General features: G+C 46.3%; 2 protein-coding genes across 3 annotated transcripts; one reads left to right on the forward strand and one right to left on the reverse strand.

Annotated features, from left to right (window-relative positions):
* Positions 1-6,310: 6,310 nt before the first annotated feature.
* LOC135982853 (olfactory receptor 8A1-like) lies at positions 6,311-7,351 on the reverse strand. The gene has a single exon (XM_065591226.1). The coding sequence runs from the start codon at positions 7,349-7,351 to the stop codon at positions 6,407-6,409; it is 945 nt and encodes a 314-aa protein (XP_065447298.1). The 3' UTR covers positions 6,311-6,406.
* Positions 7,352-7,398: 47 nt separating this feature from the next.
* LOC135972108 (olfactory receptor 5AR1-like) lies at positions 7,399-19,459 on the forward strand. Of its 2 annotated transcripts, XM_065591227.1 has the most exons (4): positions 7,399-7,672; positions 14,297-14,461; positions 16,075-16,227; positions 17,844-19,459. In XM_065591227.1, exon 4 carries the CDS (start codon positions 17,891-17,893, stop codon positions 18,827-18,829), a length of 939 nt encoding a protein of 312 aa, XP_065447299.1. In that variant the 5' UTR covers positions 7,399-7,672; positions 14,297-14,461; positions 16,075-16,227; positions 17,844-17,890; the 3' UTR covers positions 18,830-19,459. The 2 variants fall into 2 exon arrangements, with proteins under 2 accessions (XP_065447299.1, XP_065447300.1); XM_065591228.1 differs by lacking the exons at positions 7,399-7,672; positions 14,297-14,461 and adding an exon at positions 14,835-15,029.

The following is a 19,459-nucleotide window of genomic DNA, read 5'->3' on the forward strand; positions in this document are numbered from 1 at the left end:
TATGTGGCTCCTATTATCACAGTGTAGGAACACCTTGCAATCTGTAGTTGGTGCTGCAGGTGGAGGTAGCTCTCTGGTGCCCTCTGCTGCTGCCTGCACATATCAGTCAACAACTTCTTAGCCCTGATCTACACTGGGGGGGGAGGGGGCGGGAATCAACCTAAGATACGTTACTTCAGCTACGAGAATAGCTTACCTCGGCATCTTCACGGCACGGGGTTGACTGCCGCTGCTTCCCCATCGACTCCGCTTGCGCCTCTCACGGCGCTGGAGTTCTGGAGTCAATGGGAGTGTGATTGGGGATCGATTTATTGCTTCTAGACTAGACACGATAAATTGACCCCCGATAGATCGAGCACTACCCACCGATCCGGCGGGTAGTGTAGACATAACCTACAAACTGTTTGACACTCTAAGGGTATGTTGCTCCAATATCATTTTCAAAAAGGTATTTGGGCACTTAGAAATGTAAATACTAATCTCATTGACGGGGGGGGCAGGGACGTGAACCCACCTCATCTAACAGGCTAGCACCCTAAATGTTGCTCTAGCCAGTCCCCAGCCTCTAATTGTGAGTTTGCCCCCATTACAGCTCACCTCCCTGCCCTGCCACAGGCACCCTAAATGCTAGGCTATCTATCCTCTCAACTAAAGTGTGTTGGTAGAGATTGTGTGTGTGTGTGTGTGTGTGCACACTCGCAAGTATCTTACATATTTAATGTAATGGAAACCAAGGTGATGCAAATTAGGAATTGATGCAGAGCTGGGGGCATGTGTGGGAATCTTGCAGATTAGAGATGAGCTGGACAGGACTGGAATGCCAGGGGATCCAGGAATAGAAATAGAAATCCCAGGAGAGTTGTTATAGATCAGAAATGAAGTGCGCTGTCTATTTGGGGAGTGGGTGGATTTTCAAAATGTTCTTTTCTGTCTTTAGCAACTGGTTTTAATTTTTTTGTTTGTTTCACTCTGAATTCACCCAAACAGTTCTGAATACAGAGGCTTTTCTTTGCTTTATTTTTAAACAGGAAATTAAGTCAGTACACGGGTCCATAGATTTTAAGGCCAGAAGAGGTCATGATTATCAGATAGTCTCATGTCCTGCATGCCACAAGTCAGAATATTCCAATCATTCCTACAGCGAAGGGAATTATTCGTTCCTATGGGAGGGCCTGTTTTGTAACCTGTGGCTGTGATAGCAGTTTCAGTTTAAAACATGTTTATTCTGTCCATATTCTTTCGCTGTTTTCCCATGGTATTGAGGTGCAGCCAATCAAGATGTGTCTGTCCTGGTCTACAAGGTCTGGGCAGAGAGTATGCGGGCTAGAGAGAGAGAGGTGGATATGTAGGTCTGACATGAGTAGAATTAATAGTAATATTTGACTGATACTAATATAGTCACTGGAACAACAGTTTTGAATTTCAAATGTATCTTCTGTGCAGTTTTGCAGTTACAAATCAAATAATTAGTTTCTGTCTCTGTATGTTCCCTCTTAGGGAATTCTCTGCTGGTAATTTCTTTAATTCCCCTATGAGGAACAAGGCAATGCACTTGGGCGATTATGACGCTGGTTCAAAATAATCACCCTGGCTCTGGCAGCAAAACAAAAAGGAAAATTCCAGGGAGGTTACACATCCAGGTGCCCCCATCTCAGGACGTGAGGCGATCAATTTAGTGTAATTGACCCATCTCTCCAGAAATGGTATTAGCTTCTGACCATTTTAATAAGCTCCTGGTGGGCATGATTAGAAAGTTTGTGCCTGCCAAGTTGAGACTGCGTAACTTGGCAAGCAAGTTTGGAAGTGTTCCACTGTGCATCATTAAAATCTGAATGTGTTTCAAAGACATTGCAAACATTCATTGAACTTAGTAGGGTGGAATCTGCATTTTTGCAGAAGACCCTCCCTTGTTTCCCAGGACACCCTCAGCAGTGAGAACTTCCAGGACGAACCCAGCCTGTGGAAAATGTGGGGATAGTGTTGAGTATAGGGGCCCCCTGCAGCTGTTGGCTCTCCCCAAGACACAGGACCCCGGAGGACAGTAGGTCCTGTCGATGGTTCTCCAGGTGCTTGTGGATACACCCCCATTTCTCGCTCCCCTCCGCCAGCCAGCCAGCCCCCCTGCTCTCAGACTGGATCAGAGCCAGGACCCCTTGGAGGGGAAAGGACCTGTGTCCCATTCCCCACCCCTCTGAGCCAGCCAGTGCCCCCCGGATCAGGGGCCCCCGTAACACAGCAAAGGCCCTATATCCCAGAACCTGAACCCATTCCTGTATGCCATGTGGCTTTCCCCAAACCCATGGATGGTACTTTACTCTTCAGCACCCGAAGCGTCACCCCTTACAGCTCAAGAGCACCCCCACCCCCGGCCGCTCAAGGATTAAACATGCTCCCAATTTTTTTTGGGTGTGGGGGGGGTTAACACTTTGTGCCCTGCCCTGGAATCCCCACCTCTCCCACCCAAAACCTACATGTTGCACACAGCAAAATGGCTCAGGGCCCCCAGCCTGGCGAGCCCAGGCCTGGATGGGTAATTCACTCTGGTTTCTGCTCACCCTACCACAAAGCTTTGCTCGCTGGACCCTCCCTCAGGGATCCCAGGACCGAGCAGGGCCCAGAGCCTGATCACCAGAGGAAACTATGTCCTTGCATGATCCAGTCCCTGCTCCCAAGGTCAGGCCCCATCACCAGGCTCCGAGCCACTCTGAGCTCATTGTCCATCTCTCTGCAGCAAGGGAAGCACCACGAAAAAGCTCCACACAGGGTCTGCATGACGATCAGCCTCATGCCGTAACTGCACACCTTTCCCACCCCTGTAAGACTGGCTCAGCAGGGTGGAAATGCAGACACCTCTAGACTCCCCTCCCAAAGCTGGGAATGGAACCCAGGAATCCTGACTCCCAACTCTCCTGATCTAAACTAAAAAACTTCCCATCCCAAGCTGCAAATAGAAACCAGGAGTCTTGATTTCCTTCTCTCCCCACCCTATTAGGCCCCATTCCCAGAGCCAGGAATAGAACCCAGAAGTCCTAGTTCCCAGCCCAGCTCCTAACCCAGGAGACCCCACACTCCTCCCAGAGCTGGGACTAGACCCCAGGAGTCCTGTCTGAAGCTTAATCTCCCCCCATTTCCTAGCAAAGATTTCAAATCTCAGGCCCTAAACATTTGCCTCAAGACAACTAGTTAATCTATGAGGAGTTGTAGTAATAGCAACACCTGCAGCATCTCAGCAGGCCTGGTGGACTCTTCTTCCTCCAGAGCCCATCACGTATCTATTAACACCACCAAATGAGCACAGCTGCTCTGACAGCCTCAGCAGGGCCGCCATCAGAGGCCCTCCAGGCCATTAAAACCACACAGGTTTCCTTACACAGCCTGCTGATTCTGGTGGCCAGGAAAAGGAGTAGTTAGAAGGCCTCTCTGTAACCCCTAGAGCTGGGGAAAAGGGGAGCTCAGTCTCTGTGGCCTGGTCAGCCCCCAGCCTCCCCTCTGAGGTTTGTGAGCGAGGGGACCAGTTCATATCAACTGTGGTGAATTTTGGGAGGTGGACACATTTGCCCTACACACTGGGCTGAGAACCCACCAACTCATTAAACACAAGGTAACAGATTTGGGGGCCTAGAGGGGAAAGATCCTGCATGCCATTCCCACACCTCCTCCCACCCCTGCCCCTGGACAGCTAGCCCCCTGGCCTGGGGTCAGATTGGAACCAGCTTTCCCCAGAAGGGGAAGGTTCCCCATACCCTATTCCCAGTATCCCCTTGTCAGAAGCCAGAACCTCCCCATCTCCTGCTTGTAGAAACCCCACTCTGACATGCCCTCCTCACATAGGGTTGCCCGCAATCCCTTATTCAAAGGACATCCCTTATTTTTTCATCTCCTTACAACAAGATCAGGTGTTGCTGAGCATTGCAAAAAGCAACAAGAAATACCCCTGCTGAAGGTAGGTGAGTCCTGCTTATTATTGGTAGTATTATTAAACTACAACTGATTATAATACTGGGAGAAGGGGTGGGTCAGGGTGCTATGAAAACAGTCCCTTATATTTGAAATACAATGTTGGCCTATCCTGACACCGCCCTCCTGCCAGCTCTTGCTAGGACTATCAAAAGCAAGAGAGTTGTAGTCCAAAAGCCAGGCTGTCCAAGGAAACATGTCTTAGGGTGGGGGTGGGACAGGAACAGAGTTGAATTTTAGCTCTAATACAGAGAGAGTGCTTGATGACTGTGAGAAATCAGCTGGTGAGAGTTAACACAGAAACATTGAGAGAACAGGAGGTGTGAACCACAGAAGTGTGAGTGTGTGTGTGTGGGGGGGGGAGGGGGTTAATATCCTGAAGTAGGAAGTTCCACAGATTAATTATGTACTCAGGAAAAGAGAAACTTGCTCTTTCATATCAACGGCATTCAGCTTCTCCTCCCATCCCCCAAGGGAATGTCTAGGTGAGGTCCTGTGGTCACAACCCCAGTAGATGATTCTCAATCACACGCACACCCTTGTGGGGACAGGGATTTAGGACATTGTACTCTCTAATACCTTCCTTTTAAAGGGTGGGTGTTTGCTGGAGTGCCCTTAATATAGGAGAGCCTCTGAGGCGGAGCTAAGGCCCTCTAGCCCCACCCACAAATAGCCTGACTCTGCCTCTCTGTATAAAAGACCATGCTCAGGCAGTAGTGGTTTCCTTTAGAGCAAGGGGTGGAGTTTATAAGGTAGGACTGTGTTTATAGGCAGTTTTAAGGAGGAGTGTTGGGTAACTTAAGATAATCCTATATCTATGGGCTTTTGTAGGGAAGGGCTGAGAGTTAGGGCTTCTGTGTTCTGTTCCCAGTTTTGGCTGGGGAGTAGGGTCTGGCTGGGGCAGCGATGTCTGGAAACTAGAATTCCTGGTTTCTGCTCTCTATGAAGAGAGCTTTAAGAAAGGACATTGTCACTCCTAGCAGGGAGATTCAGGCACAGAATGGGTATGAAGCCTGTTTTCACTAATCCCCTAGACCCTCTCAGACCTGGGTATAGAACCCAGGAACCCTGGCTTCCAGTACCCTCCTTCTCTGTCCCATAGACCCTTTCCCAGGTCTGAAGAAGGGCTCTGTAGAGCTGGAAAGCTTATCTTACCATCCGAAGCTGGTCTAATAAAAACTCATTTATCTTGTCTATCCATAGACCCTATGATAGCAATTTCACACAATATCCTGCACAAAACCTTACTGAATTATGTGAAAACTTATTGAATTAAATGTATGTATCATTGTGTGCTAGGGATTGTATTTAATTCCATGGGACATGAGGACTGTTGCCCTCCAAAAATCAAGAACAGATTGGAGAGGCAAATTCACTCAAGTTGTAACACCTCCAGAGAGCTACCACCACCACCTGGAGAGAGGCTTACTTATACTCATTCAAACTAGGTTCTTCAAGGCCCAATGGATAAAGAAGGGACATTGAGTTAAATAGCCTTAGTTAAAACTGATTCAGAGCCTTATTTCTAGTGCTCCAAACAGACAGGATCTTGTCTCCAAGGGCTGCTTCAATCCTTCCTGGGAAGGTTTGGAAGGACGTGGCCCAGTCTGTTCGTTTGTTCTGAGCAAAAGGTGTTGTGAGCTTGTAACCATAGAAAAAACACTTAGTGGCAAGGTTTGAAGGACAGTTCAGCATCCAGAGCCCTTGTTGGAGCTGGGGTGATCTTTGGTGAGGTTATTAGCATGCATGTAGGTTCTTTTATTGCTTTTAATGTTTTCTCTATAATGCTTTCCCCTTGAGAATGAATTTTCTTGCTTAGAAGGAGTGGTGTGATAACTTATAACTGTGGCAATTACACTGTTTTCTATCTCTAAGAAGAAAAATGAAGCAGGTTGGCTTAGGCAGTCTGGCTTGCTGGGGAATTCACAATGTAGGTAGGGAACGGTGGAGCCTCAGAAAACCCCAGTCAAGAGGGAGAGAGATGTGCATCTCCACGCAAGAGAGGTGACCGCTGCAGAGCTGGAAACCTAAAAGCAGGTGTCCTTGCTGGACCATACAGAGGGGTTACAAGTTCAATGGCCCTAAATGAGACAGACTCCACTCCCCTTGGAATTTCTCTGGAGTTTACTCTCAGGGACTTGCGTTAATCATCCACGCCCCCCCCTCCCCCTCAGGTTTTAGTTCCCATAGGAGCTGTGAGAACCCTCCCTGCTGGAGTAGAAAACAGTAATACATAAACCATTCATATAATGAAATTTAATATAATGGTCCCAAAGATACTGCCCAGGGTTGCAATATCTGTCACACCAGATCTCCTGAGTGTCTTATCTGTTGAACCATGCCACCTCTCTAAAACATTATTTTTAAAACTTGAACACATTAGAGTTTTGATTTTCATGATAAAATTACATAGAGTGGAAGGGAATGCAAAACATGATCAAATTATTCATCAAAGCTGCTGAGATAACTTTCTTCTCTCTAACATTCTCCCCAGGGCGTCCTTCACCTCCTTGTTCCTCAGGCTGTAGATGAGGGGGTTCAGCATGGGGATCACCATCGTGTAGAACACAGAGATCACCTGGTCCTGCTCCAGTGAGGAGGTGGAACTGGGTCGTAAGTAGGTAAAGAACGTCGTCCCATAGAATATAGCCACGGCTGTCAGGTGGGAGGAACAGGTGGAGAAGGCTTTGCGCCTGCCCTCAGAGGAGCGGATCCTGAGTATGGCAGCGGTAATATACAGATAAGAGAAGAGGATGATCAGTATGGTAGTCAATTGTATGGAACCAGCAAAGATAGAAAGCAGCATTTCATTGGTGTGAGTGTCGGTGCAGGAGAGCCGCATGAGCGGAAGGACATCACAAAAGTAGTGATCGATTACATTGGGCCCACAGAAGGACAGCTGAAAGGTGCAGCTGGTAAACATGGTTGCATTTGCAACCCCAGCCATGTAGGAGCTAGCCAAGAGCCAGATGCAGGACCTCTTGGATATGATGAGCCTATAGAGGAGTGGATTACAGATGGCCACATAACGGTCATAGGCCATCACCGCAAGGAGGAAAGACTCAGAGGTGACAAAGACAAAAAAAAAATACAGCTGTGTAGCACATCCAACGTAAGAAATGGCCTTACTCTCCCTTGAGAAGTTCACCAGCACCCTGGGGGTGATGGATGAGGAATAGCCAAGATCAACAAGTGACAAGTTGCTGAGCCAGAGATACATGGGGGTGTGAAATCGGGAGTCCCTCCAGATTAGGCCAATCATCCCCAAATTCCCCAGCAAGGTGAGAACATAGATCACCAGAAATAGGAGGAAGAGAACAACCTGCCGTTCTGGATGGTCAGTGAATCCTGCAAGGATGAATTCAGTCACGGTGGTGTCATTTCCCCGGGTCATTGCTTCACACAGGCTTTGAGGACAGACATGCACAGAGGGAATTGCTGTATAAATAAAAAAGTGTGAGGCCCCGGAATTCCGTATGACCAATGACAGCATTTTTGTCCATTTGAGACCCTTGTTCGCTGAAAGTAAGAATATTTTTACCCATGTGTGCGTATCTCATTCTTTCTCTTTCGATGTGGACAATCTGTAAAGAGCAACTATTGGCCAAAAACTGTAGCATAGTGCTGACTTGATTGCCAGAGGGTGACATTCACTGTTGGCTCAGTTGAAAAACCTTTCCCCCCACAGCAGAAATCAAGGGAGTTTACATTAGAGGTGGGTGATTTTTTTTTTTTTTTTGGTTTGGTTTGGTGGCTGACCTGAAAAATCCCAAAATAACAGCAACTTGTTCCCTCCTCCCCCCCCCAAAATCATTTACTTGTCAGGTTTTTACCATTTGCTCCCTTGGAATCTGTGGAACTCCTTGCTTGAGGAGGTTGTGAAGGCTAGGACTGTAACAGGGTTTAAAAGAGAACTAGATAAATTCATGGAGGTTATGCCCATTAATGGCTATTAGCCATGATGGATAAGACATGGTGTCCCTAGCCTCTGTTTGTCAGAGGGTGGAGATGGATGGCAGGAGAGAGATCACTTGATCATTACCTGTTAGGTTCACTCCCTCTGGGGCACCTGGCATTCGCCACTGTCAACAGACAGGATACTGGGCTGGATGGACATTTAGTCTGACCCAGTATGGCCATTCTCATGTTCTTATGTTCTTTTTTTAAAAGTTACATCTAACACATTTTTTTAAATAAAACGGCATTTCCAAACAAAACCTTGAAACACATTGTTTCAAAAATGTCAAAATGAAATATTTCACCTTTTTATTTTTTTCCTCCCTGAAACTATTTGCTGAATTTGACACAAGTCTGCCAGCAGCTTTGGGTGATGCAAAACTGCATTTTTGGGTGAATAAATTATTCAGAACAATGGGAAAGGTACACAGTTTGCCTGATCACCAGATAAGGGTGACCAGATGTGGGCGAGGTTGTTAATTTGTCAGATGCTCTGACCCTAGAGTAAGCAGGGGATTAGAATCTACTCAGGTATTTTAATCACAAAAGAGATTAAAGACCAACTTATTTTAAACGTTAAATTCTCCTGTGATACTTTCCAGAAGTATCAAGGGCTGTGAGGTGCCTCAGCACCACCTACCCTTAGCATGAGGAAGTCTTGTCTGCACTGGCTCTAGACCTGAATTCACCAGCCTGTGGCAAGACAAGCACTGCCTTCCAGGCCTCGCTTTCTCTGTGCAGGTTACCCATAGGCAGACACTAACCCCCCAAATCTTCTGAGTGTCCCTCTGGTGTACTCAGCCCCTGTTCCACTGAACACGCCCAGAGCTCTCAGCCTCGCTACTCCCAAAGAAATTGTACACAACTGCTTGCAAGACACACCTTAGGATCACCACACTACTTAACACACAGCACTTAGATATATAGAAGACAAGAATAAATTGATTATCAAAGAACAGAGATTCAAGTGATAGAAAGTAAGATAATTGGAAACAGTTACTTATAAAACAAAATCATAACATGCTTCCAGAGCCTAAACTTAAGTAACAATCACAACAATGTCAAAAGACAGGCCTCAGAGCTTGAATCCATAACTTTGCTAGACACTAAACATCATGGTTTTAATAAAGACTCTGGATTTATGGGTTATTACACTGATCTGTAACCCACTAATCCCGGTTTTGTACTTTTTGCAGAGGTGTTAACAAGCCACTTCACCTTGAATGGTCTCTTACAATATGTGTTAACTCCTTATGCTAAACAAGCTGTTCCACCTTGTGTTTAGCTGTGACACTCTAAGTTGCTTTCCTAGCTCTGAAGAAGAACTCAAAAGCTTGTCTCTTTCACCAACAGAAGTTGGTCCAATAAAAGACGTTATCTCACCTGCCTTGTCTCTCAAGGTGTTCCCCCTATTACCCACAAGATAGCTTAGCCCAGCATTTTCAACCAGTTTGGCTGAGATCCCTTCTCCTAAAACCAAGCCCGCTAGCAGCTTGTCCTCACAGGTTGAAGGAATAATTGGGGGTTAATCTGCATCCCAGAAGTGGTTTCAAAGATCCTTACCCTTACACAGGTTACCCCTGTTGTTGTTTTTTCCTGCAGCTTCTGTCATCTATTGATTAGCCTTTTGCTCAGACTGCAAATAGTGTCCATACTGTAATTAATTTGCACATGACCAGTTACAGTGAGATAAGCATCACAGGAATATGTGGATTACTTTTTAGTGACCTGTGTTAACTCACAAACCTAGAGACCCTATTTTTTTGGTATACAAACATAAGTCTTCACATATTTTACATACATACATACAACTCGCAGTGATTACGATGACCAGTGGGGCACAGGCTTTCATTAGAGAGCTTACATGATAAAATCTGGTGGACTAGTGTGTTGATATCCGACCCAGAGGTTTCCTTGTGTATCTATGTGCCCTCTGCTAGTTGGTATCAAGAGATTTTTAGGTCACATTTCCCTCTTGGCCAGGTCTAGTAACTTCAGAATAAGTCCTTTGGAAGCTGATTTCTGTGACCCTTACACTCCCTGTATTGTGTTGCCAGGGATAACACTGTTGCTTTGCTGTGAATGATCCTTGTGGTCAATTCTGGTGCTTCCTCCTGGAAATCTCATAGGAATTATTAATCTCTACCCAATGCAGGGCCGTTGCAGACCCAGTAAAGCTCAGAAGGTGAACTGGGATTTATACACTACCCATTGGGATCCCATGAGGAGGCCTCTTACAAGGGGGCGAGAGGAGAAAGGACTCAGAGTTTGGGAGGACAGTTAATACCTACAGCACATGAAATGAATCAAAAACATTTTGCTGTTATCTGCAGCCCCATCGCTCTTCCCAGACACAGCCCAGGCTCAGGGTACAGCCTAGCAACACAACGATTCACCTGCTGTGTGCTGCTGGTGGGTCCTTGCCCAGGGCTGCTCCTTAGATTCTGGATGTAGCAGCTTCAGCTGAAGGGGCCGTTTCCTACATAAGTAGCTCTCCGATCAGTTAGGAAGTTTTAGGTCAAAATTATACCTTCGAACTGATTTTCCAGTGGATCATTAGATTTTTCTTGCTGCTCACAATAGGTTTTAACTCTTCCCCCCCCCCCCCCACTAGTGCTACACAGACAAAGCAAACCTACCTGCGTAAGGATTAATAATTTGTGATGGCTCCAAGAGATTCCTCTCTAGAGGAAGGGAAGGGGGCTGATTTATATTCTCTTACAGGCCATTGGGACCTTAAATTTCTCCAAGTTCGGATTGTCGGATAAACAAAGGAGCTTCAGCTATCTTCATGTTGCTGGGGCCAAGTATATTCGTGGAGAAGTGATTTGTATAACACTGTGCGAGGCCGCCGTGGGGCATGTCAATAATTGGTCCCAACGTGTCCATAAATCACTGAGACCGAATGATTCAAAGCACTGGGAATGGAATATGGAGACTTTTCAGTGCTAGGTGTTGGGCAGATTGGATGACTCAAGAGATTGGGAATTATCTAAAGGTTCAGGGCTACACTGTGCTTTGATCACCCGCTCTGTGTAAGGGGCAGTGCTTAACTATTCCACCCCAGGAGGAGGTCAGGGATTGAATTGTGACTCGGGTGCCACAGCAGATCGCTACCCTCATCTATGCTGGTTCATTGAGTCATTGAGCTCTGCAAACTTTCTACCCACCCGTGTGTCAGCTGTGCAGCCTCCACTTTCCCCATAGTGTCCCCTATGTAAAGTTAAGTTTGTGGGGTCCTACTCCTCCTTGTCTGTGAATGACCCCCATAGAGCCAGGCCAGGCTCTGGCTCTCAGAACGTATGTCTGTTTCATTTAAGCATCCAAAGCTTTTCCGTGAACCTCTGGAATCTATAACACTGGGCTGGCAATGAGCAAAACGTGGGTGGCAAACGCCCACTTTCTCATGAGAGTCCCAGCACCTCTACTCCTGGTCTCAGTTGGACACTGAAAACACTAAGGCCAGGTCTACACTTGCAATTGAAAGACAAAACTTTTGTCGTTTTAGCAGGTACCCTCCCCGGAAAGACAAAAGTTTGCCGCGAGAAGTGCCTGTGTGAACCATCGCATTGTCGGCAGGAGTGCTCTCCTGTCAACAGTGCAAACCCCACTCTTTGGGGGTAGAAGAATTTTGTTGGCAAAAGTGCCGACCAACAGCGTTCACACCACCCAACTTTTAGCAACCCGGCCGTGTCACTAAAACCCATGTAATGTAGACTTAGCCTAAGGCATAAAAATATATGTGAGTGTTTCAGAATCTTAAACCAACTCATGTCTGAATGTGGGACTTGAAGAAGAGCTGGGGTATATGGTGGGAAAAATAGTTTGTTCTGGATAGGGGGGGGTTTGGAACAAGTTCATTTATATTCATAGGGAATATATATTTAACATAGACATAGAGGAACCAAATATTGGAACGACTTTTATGTTAGATTAAGGAAAACAAGAGAATAAGAAAGAACAAATGTAAGTCCTCAGGCAAAAGCACAGTGTGTGCATGTCTGTATCCTCAGTCATGTGATGCATCACCTCTGCCTTACAAAATAGCCGCTGCCTCTGCAGACAGCAGATTTCTTGATAATGGGATCGTCAGGCGAGGGAACGAGGGGGAGTTCATCTCTCACTCTTCGGCATCAGTGCCCAGGCTGCCTACCAGGGTCCCAGCGAGAGACAGTTATCACTCTATGGTTTCTTGGGTGGATGGGGTGGGGATATAAATACCTGAACATTAGGAATTTCTGGGATTATCAAAGAAGCTTGAGGGTATCTAAATCTCATAGCTGAGCACAACTGAGACCAGCAACTCAACTTTCAAGAAAACATCTTCCCCAGGAAGAGTGTGTGTGTGTGGGGGGGACGACTTAACCCTTCATAGATTCTGCATGGGGGCTTTGTTGAGGGCTAGCAGACCTAGTGGTCAGGCTGCTGCCAAACCATCTCTGAGTTTTGGGATGGGTTTTCTGGGCAGCCTGGAGGCCCAGCAGCCAAGTTACAGTTCATCACCTCCCCCCAACCGTAGATCCCTCTGAGGCCTCTGGGGTGGATGGAGGAGATGGAAAGGGGAGATGGATCCAGGCTCTAGGTAGACTTTAAGTTGTCATGGGATAAGAGGGAAGATCCTTTCATGGATTGAGAATTGGTTAAAAGATAGGGAACAAAGGGTATGAATAAATGGTGAATTTTCAGAATGGAGAGGGGTAACGAGTGGTGTTCCCCAAGGGTCAATCCTAGGACCAATTCTATTCAACTTATTCATAAATGATCTGGAAAAAAGGGCAAAGTTTGCAGATGATACTAAACCGCTCAAGATAGTTAAGACCAAAGCAGACTGTGAAGAACTTCAAAAAGATCTCACAAAACTAAGTGATTGGGCAACAAAATGGCATATGAAATGTAATGTGGATGAATGTAAAGTAATGCACATTGGAAAAAATAACCCCAGCTATACATACTATATGATGGGGGCTAATTTAGCTACAACTAATCAGGAAAGAGATCTTGGAGTCACCGTGGATAGTTCTCTGAAGACGTCCATGAAATGTGCAGCAGCAGTCAAAAAAGCAAACAGGATGTTAGGAATCTTTCAAAAAAGGATAGAGAATAAGACGGAGTATATTTTATTGCCCTTATATAAATCCATGGTACCCACATCTTGAATACTGACTACAGATGTGGTGGTCTCATCTCAAAAAAGATATACTACCATTAGAAAAGGTTCAGAGAAGGGCAACTAAAATGATTAGGGGTTTGGAACGGGTCCCATGTGAGGAGAGATTAAAGAGGCTAGGACTTTTCAGCTTGGAAAAGAAGAGACTAAGGGGGGATATGATAGAGGTATATAAAATCATGAGTGGTGTGGAGAAAGAGAATAAGGAAACGTTATTTTCTTGTTCCAATAATATATGAACTAGGGGCCACCAAATGAAATTAATGGGCAGCAAGTTTAAAACAAATAAAAGGAAGTTCTTCTTCACACAGCGCACAATCACCTGCGGAACTCCTTGCCTGAGGAGGCTGTGAAGGCTAGGACTATAACAGGGTTTAAAAGAGAACTGGATAAATTCATGGAGGTAAAGTCCATTAATGGCTATTAGCCAGGATGGGTAAGGGATGGTGTCCCTAGCTTCTCTTTGTCAGAGGGTGGACATGGATGCTTAGCTGGCAGTCTGAGTGAGAAAATCCCTAGATGGGAGCTGAAATGGTTCAAAGAGAAAGCACTTCTGGAAAAGCCATTTTGTCAGGGTGAGATATTCAGAAGTGCCTAAGGGAATGACCAGTACAAGTTTCGGGGAAAGTATTATTTGCATTTTACATAGTGAGGAAGTGAGGCATAGACGGTAGTGCTCAAATTTTTTTTTTAAAAAGAGCTTTAACGTTGAGTGCCCATATTTAAACACCTGGGCTGACGTCATAAGTGCCTGAGTGACATTTTCAGCCATTTTCAATGTGGCTGTACCTCTCAAGAGTCTAAAACCAGAGCCCTGCGTGGATACAAAATTTGTAACTGCATCTGATCTGCAATCCGCAAAAAAATGATCTGTGGCTATAAAGTGAATATCCACAGATTTGCAGGGCTCCAGATACAAAGTTTGTGTCTGCATCAGGTCCCTGATCCACAGAAATGGTTCACAGTTATAAAACAGATATCTGTGGATTTGCAGGGCTCTAATTTAAGGAACCAGTTATGAATCTATTTTCCAATATGTGTCACTTTTTGCACCTTCTGAGGTGAGTTACCCCATGAGCATCTGATCAGGATTTGGGGGATGGGAGGGGAGGAATGGGCCAGTTCTCTTTGAAACAAAGAAAAGGGGAAGAAAGAAAACACCCCGAAGTTGGAGCAATAACTGGACACAACACATCTTTGTGTGGTTATCCCTAGGGGACGGGAAGGTTTAATGATCCCATCTGTGTCTGCCCTGAACTGCAGAACTCTGGGGCTCTCCAAGGATTCCATCCCCAAATGCCACTGAAAAACGTCTATAAACATGGCTTCCAAACACAATCTGCTTTGCAGTCAAGAGTAACAGACGTCTCCCTCCTGCAGGTAGGTTTAATTCCTCTGGTTTTGATGAAAGTGGAATAAATATTCTCTTTTGGTTCTGGCAATTTGAATTAATTCTGATTCAGAGCCAAATCTCATGGAGATCAGATTTATTGACTCCAGAGGTCCTGACTTTTCTAAGAAGGCTGCATCCTCAGCTGGTGTCAGTTGCCTAACTCCACTAAAGCCAATTTTCCATTTACATGTGCTGACGATCTGGCTCGTTAGAGCAGAGCAGTAGCTCTGCTCTAGAAAAGGTTGAGACTCACTTTCCATTGGCTCTAAAATCCACAGCCTTACTCAGACTGTCTTGAAAACAGCTGATCCTCATGGAGGTCCAAGGTAGGGTTAATGGACTAAATTTGGAGTCATGCGTGCAAGGGAAGAGCCCCTTGAAAAGTCACGGGATATCAGAATTGTACAGTTCTCATCATGTTATTTTGTGAACGCCCTGGGCACAATAGGGCTCTGGTTCTCCCCAGACTGTTCTCACCTTCTCGGGGTTGATCCCAGCTAGTGTCTGGCACCCGTTGCCCCTCTGAGGGAAGGAGCATTTCAAACATTATTCAAGGTAAACTTGCATGTGCAGGGGGAGGGCTGAAAGGGTTTCCAGGCAGCCTGGCCTCAGAACAACCAGGTGACTCAAGATGACTGGATCCCAGGGCCCACCTTGCTCAGTGATTTTTGCATCTTGGCTTTGGCAGATTTCTAAACATGTGTATTGTCTACGTATGACAAGGAGGAAGGTGGAGAGGAGAGCTGAATTGCACGTGTGGGTGTGTGCGTGAGGTGGGAGGGAAACCTTGGAGCAGCCAGGTCTTTTGGGGGATGGTCACAGCAATGGATGAGGTGGAGGGTTGGGCGTCAGAGCAGTGATAGAGGAATGTGTGTGGGGAGTGGTATCCACTGTCCAAACATTAGGGCTTTGAAAACTGAGTTCAATAACTAGAGCTCTGAAGAAGAACTGGCTTTTGAACAATGTAGGGTTTTTATTTTCCTGTGATCCCTTAATGTATAAGGGAAGCACTGTAACGGGTTACCTAGGGAGGTGGTGGAATCTCCTTCCTTAGAGGTTTTTAAGGCCAGGCTTGATGAAGCCCTGGCTGGGATGATTTAGTTGGGGATTGGTCCTGCTTTGAGCAGGGGGTTGGACCAGATATTCTTTGATTCCGATTCATTCCCTCAAGAAACTGCTACTAAGCCAGGAGAGGGGTACCTGTGTGTGGATTGCTAGGAGAGAGAGTCACATACATCCAGGTGGAAGGGAGGTGCCTATCTGCGAGGCAGGGGCAGTGCTTAGCAAATCAGTGGGTCCCATTGGCAAGCTTAGGGGACTCCTCACCTGGCATCAGGCGGGCTGTTGTGGAATGCATTTGAAGGTGCCGATCTGTCCCCATTCATTCTACAGGGAGATTGTGGAAGCCCCTTCACTGGAGGTTTTCAAAAGGAGGCTAGAGAGCCAGATGGATGGTTTAGGTACAACAAATCCTGCCACTTGGTAGGTGGTGAGACTCGATGACCCTTGCGGTCCCTTCGACCGCTATGGTTCTGTGATTCTACAGGGAGGTACCTAACTCGGCTTTCTGGACTGCAGTGCTGTGCTTGTTTTTGTTTAGGTACCTAAAAGGTAGATGCCATGATGCTCGGAGCTGCACTGCCTGAGTCCCTTAAACACAGCGGACCAGATGATCATCCCCACAGACATGCCGAATAGCATCATATCCCACCATTGCTCCCGTTGATGTGAATAGCACCACCGCCCGGCTGGGGTAAGTTTGCTGCCCAAGTGAGAAAAGGTATCGGATCGGGTGCTCTGAGTGAAGGAACTTTTTTTTGGTTTCTTCTTCAGAAAGGGTGGGCTGTAAACCTGGGCTTGTGATAAACACGGACGTGCAGCTTTAATAGCTGAGTCACCGTGGTAATGTGAGGCGTGGGAACGGATAAAGAGGGTCAGTTTTCTGGAGGGACCTACTTCATTGTGACGTCAGGAGCTCAGGAGTGTGAACAGGGGTCAGACTCCTTGTGCACAAATTCTAGAGGCTTTGCATAGAACGTTGGGTAGCCTCAAGCTGCTGAATAAAGGTCTCTTTACTGCCACTCCCTGCTTGCCCACACCCCTTATTGCTAATGAAACAACTAGGCTGGCTCCATAACAGAAAGTGCAAAAGCACCCATGCCTCAGAGACGTTCACACACCAAGTAGTACTTTGCCATGCAAAAAGTCTCATTGCTCCGTGGTCGCACTAATTGATGTGGGTGATTGGATCAGAATCTGACCCTGGAAACGACATTGTGCAGGTGGGTGCGTTGTCAGCAGCAAAGATTGAACTTGTCCCTGTGGCTTCAAGAGCATGAGCCACCACTCCCTAAGCTAGAAAACCTAGCTTGAAGCCAGTGCTGGACTCTGAACGCTCTATGCAGTTCAGGGAGTAGAGGGAAACAGATCTTCATGGTGGGTTGGAGGCTTCTGGAATCCGGAGATGGATCCACTGCCTAGAATTTATGCTTTGTTGAAAGTGACAGAGTTTGAGGTGTTTGTATACAGCCCATGTCAGGGTTCCCTCCCCACTCTGAACTCTGGGGAAGAGATGTGGGGACCCGCATGAAAGGCCCCCTAAGCTTATTTCTATCAGCTTTGGTTCAAAAACTTCCCCAAGGCACAAATTCTTCCTTGTCCTTGAATGGTATCCCTGCCACCACCAAGTGAGCTAGAAAAAGATTCAGGAAAAGGACCACTTAGAGTTCCTCTTTCCCCAAAATATTCCCCCAAGTGCCTTCACCACCTTTCCTGGGGAGGCTTGAGAATAATATACCAACCAAATAGATAAACAAGTTGAGCACAGGCCAGACCCTTGGGTTTTTAGGACACTAAAAACCAATCAGATTCCTAAAATCAGAACTTTATTATAAAGAAAAAAGGTAAAAGAAGCACCTCTGTAAAATCAGGATTGAAGGTAATTTTACAGGGTAATAAGACTTAAAACACAGAGGATTCCCCTCTAGGCAAAACTTCAAAGTTACAAAAAAAAAGGAATAAACCTCCTTCTTAGCATAGGGAAAATTCACAAGCTAAAACAGAAGATAAGGTAATGCATTTCCTTGCTATTGCTTACAGTTTTTGTAATCTTGGATGCTTATTTCAGGTAGGGTTTTAGGAGATGGTTTTTCCAGCCCTGGTCGCTCTCTGTCCAAGAGAGAACAACAAAGAGACCACCAACAAAACTTCCCCCCTACCGATTTGAAAGGATCTCTTTCCCTTATTGGCCCTTTGGGTCAGGTACCAACCAGGTTATTTGAGCTTATTAACCCCTTACAGGTAAAGGAGGGATTTTATGCTACCCTTAGCTGTATGTTTCTGACAGCCCTCATTTGTCTCCTCTTTCAGTGTACTCCTCACTTTCTCACCCGCAGTGGAGAGTGCATCTAGGATAAATGGCAGAGAGGAATTACACAGCAGTGACTGAGTTCGTCTTGTTGGGATTCACTCAAAACCCGAAGGTCCAGGTCATCCTCCTTGTGATGTTTCTGCTGATCTACATGCTGATACTAGTGGGGAACCTCACCTTGGTCACCTTAATCAGAACTGACTCCCAGCTTCACACCCCCATGTACTTTTTCATCAGCAACCTGGCCCTCTTAGATGTTGGTTGCACCACCACTATCACTTCCAGCATACTAGTTACTTTAGTATCAGGAAGAAAAGTCATTTTGTTCACTGGATGTGCTCTGCAATTCTTCTTCCTATGCATCACATTGTCCTGTGAATGTTACCTCTTGGGTGCCATGGCATATGATCGCTTCATAGCCATCTGCAACCCATTGCTCTACACTGTCATCATGTCCAAGGAGTTTTGCATGCTGTTGGTGCTGGGGTCGTACCTAGTGAGCTGCATGAATGCAATTGTTCAAACTATATTTATATTCCGTTTGTCCTTCTGCGACTCAAATGTCATCAACCATTTCTTCTGTGACGTGTCCCCCCTCCTGAAACTGTCCTGCTCTGACACCCGCATCACAGAGATTGTTCATTTCACCTGTGCCACTGTGGTGGTAACACCTACTATCTTGATCATCCTTATCTCCTACATATACATTGTGGTCGCTATCGTAAGGATCAACTCTGCCAAGGGCCAACGCAAAGCTTTCTCCACCTGCGCCTCCCACCTGACGGCTGTCACCATCTTCTATGGAACGGGCTCTTTCATGTATTTACGGCCCAGTTCAAAGTACCTCATGGATCAGGACAAAATCATTTCTTTGTTTTATACCCTGGTGATCCCCATGTTGAACCCCCTGATCTACAGCCTGAGGAACATGGAGGTGAAAAAGGCCTTTACGAGGATGTTAGACCGGAAGATTTTTTCTCAGTGAATTTAAATGTTGGGAATGGGTTTTTAATGGTAAACGGGAGTGAAAGGGCGGAGTGAATTCTTTACATCATTATCTTGGTTTTTGTGGATAACCAACCCTGTGCATCTTGCACCAAAAAGAACTAAGGGGCAGGTTTTCCAAGGAGATCTGCACCAAACAACTATGATTTAGCATCTCATGAAGTATCCAGCTTCTCAGAGCTGCACAACTCCCAGTTAGGAACCATTTTATGCTAAGGCTGCATTTCCATCCTCAAGTGAAGGGCAGGCTGGTCCCATGGTTCAGGCACTGGCTGAAGACATAGAAAACCTGGGTTCAATTTCTTGGTCCACAATGGGCTTCCTGTGTGACCTTGGGCAAGTCACTTAGCCTCTGTGTGCCTCAGTTCTCCATCCTTACAAAGGGGATAGTGGCACTGCCCGGTCTCCTGGAGTGCTGAAAGGGGAGCAACGTTGAAGAAAAAAAGACAGTAAAGTGCTTGGAGAGCTACTGATGTAAGCAATAGGCCGGGGTCGGCAACCTGCGGCACGCATGCCAAAGGCGGCATGCATGCCAATTTTTACTGGCACACTGCTGCCAGCCAGGGTCCCGGCCAGCAGCCCCGCTCAGCCAGCTGCTGGCATGAGTGAA

This window comes from Chrysemys picta, chromosome 4, assembly GCF_011386835.1.
Source record: "Chrysemys picta bellii isolate R12L10 chromosome 4, ASM1138683v2, whole genome shotgun sequence".
Lineage (NCBI taxonomy): Eukaryota > Metazoa > Chordata > Testudines > Emydidae > Chrysemys > Chrysemys picta.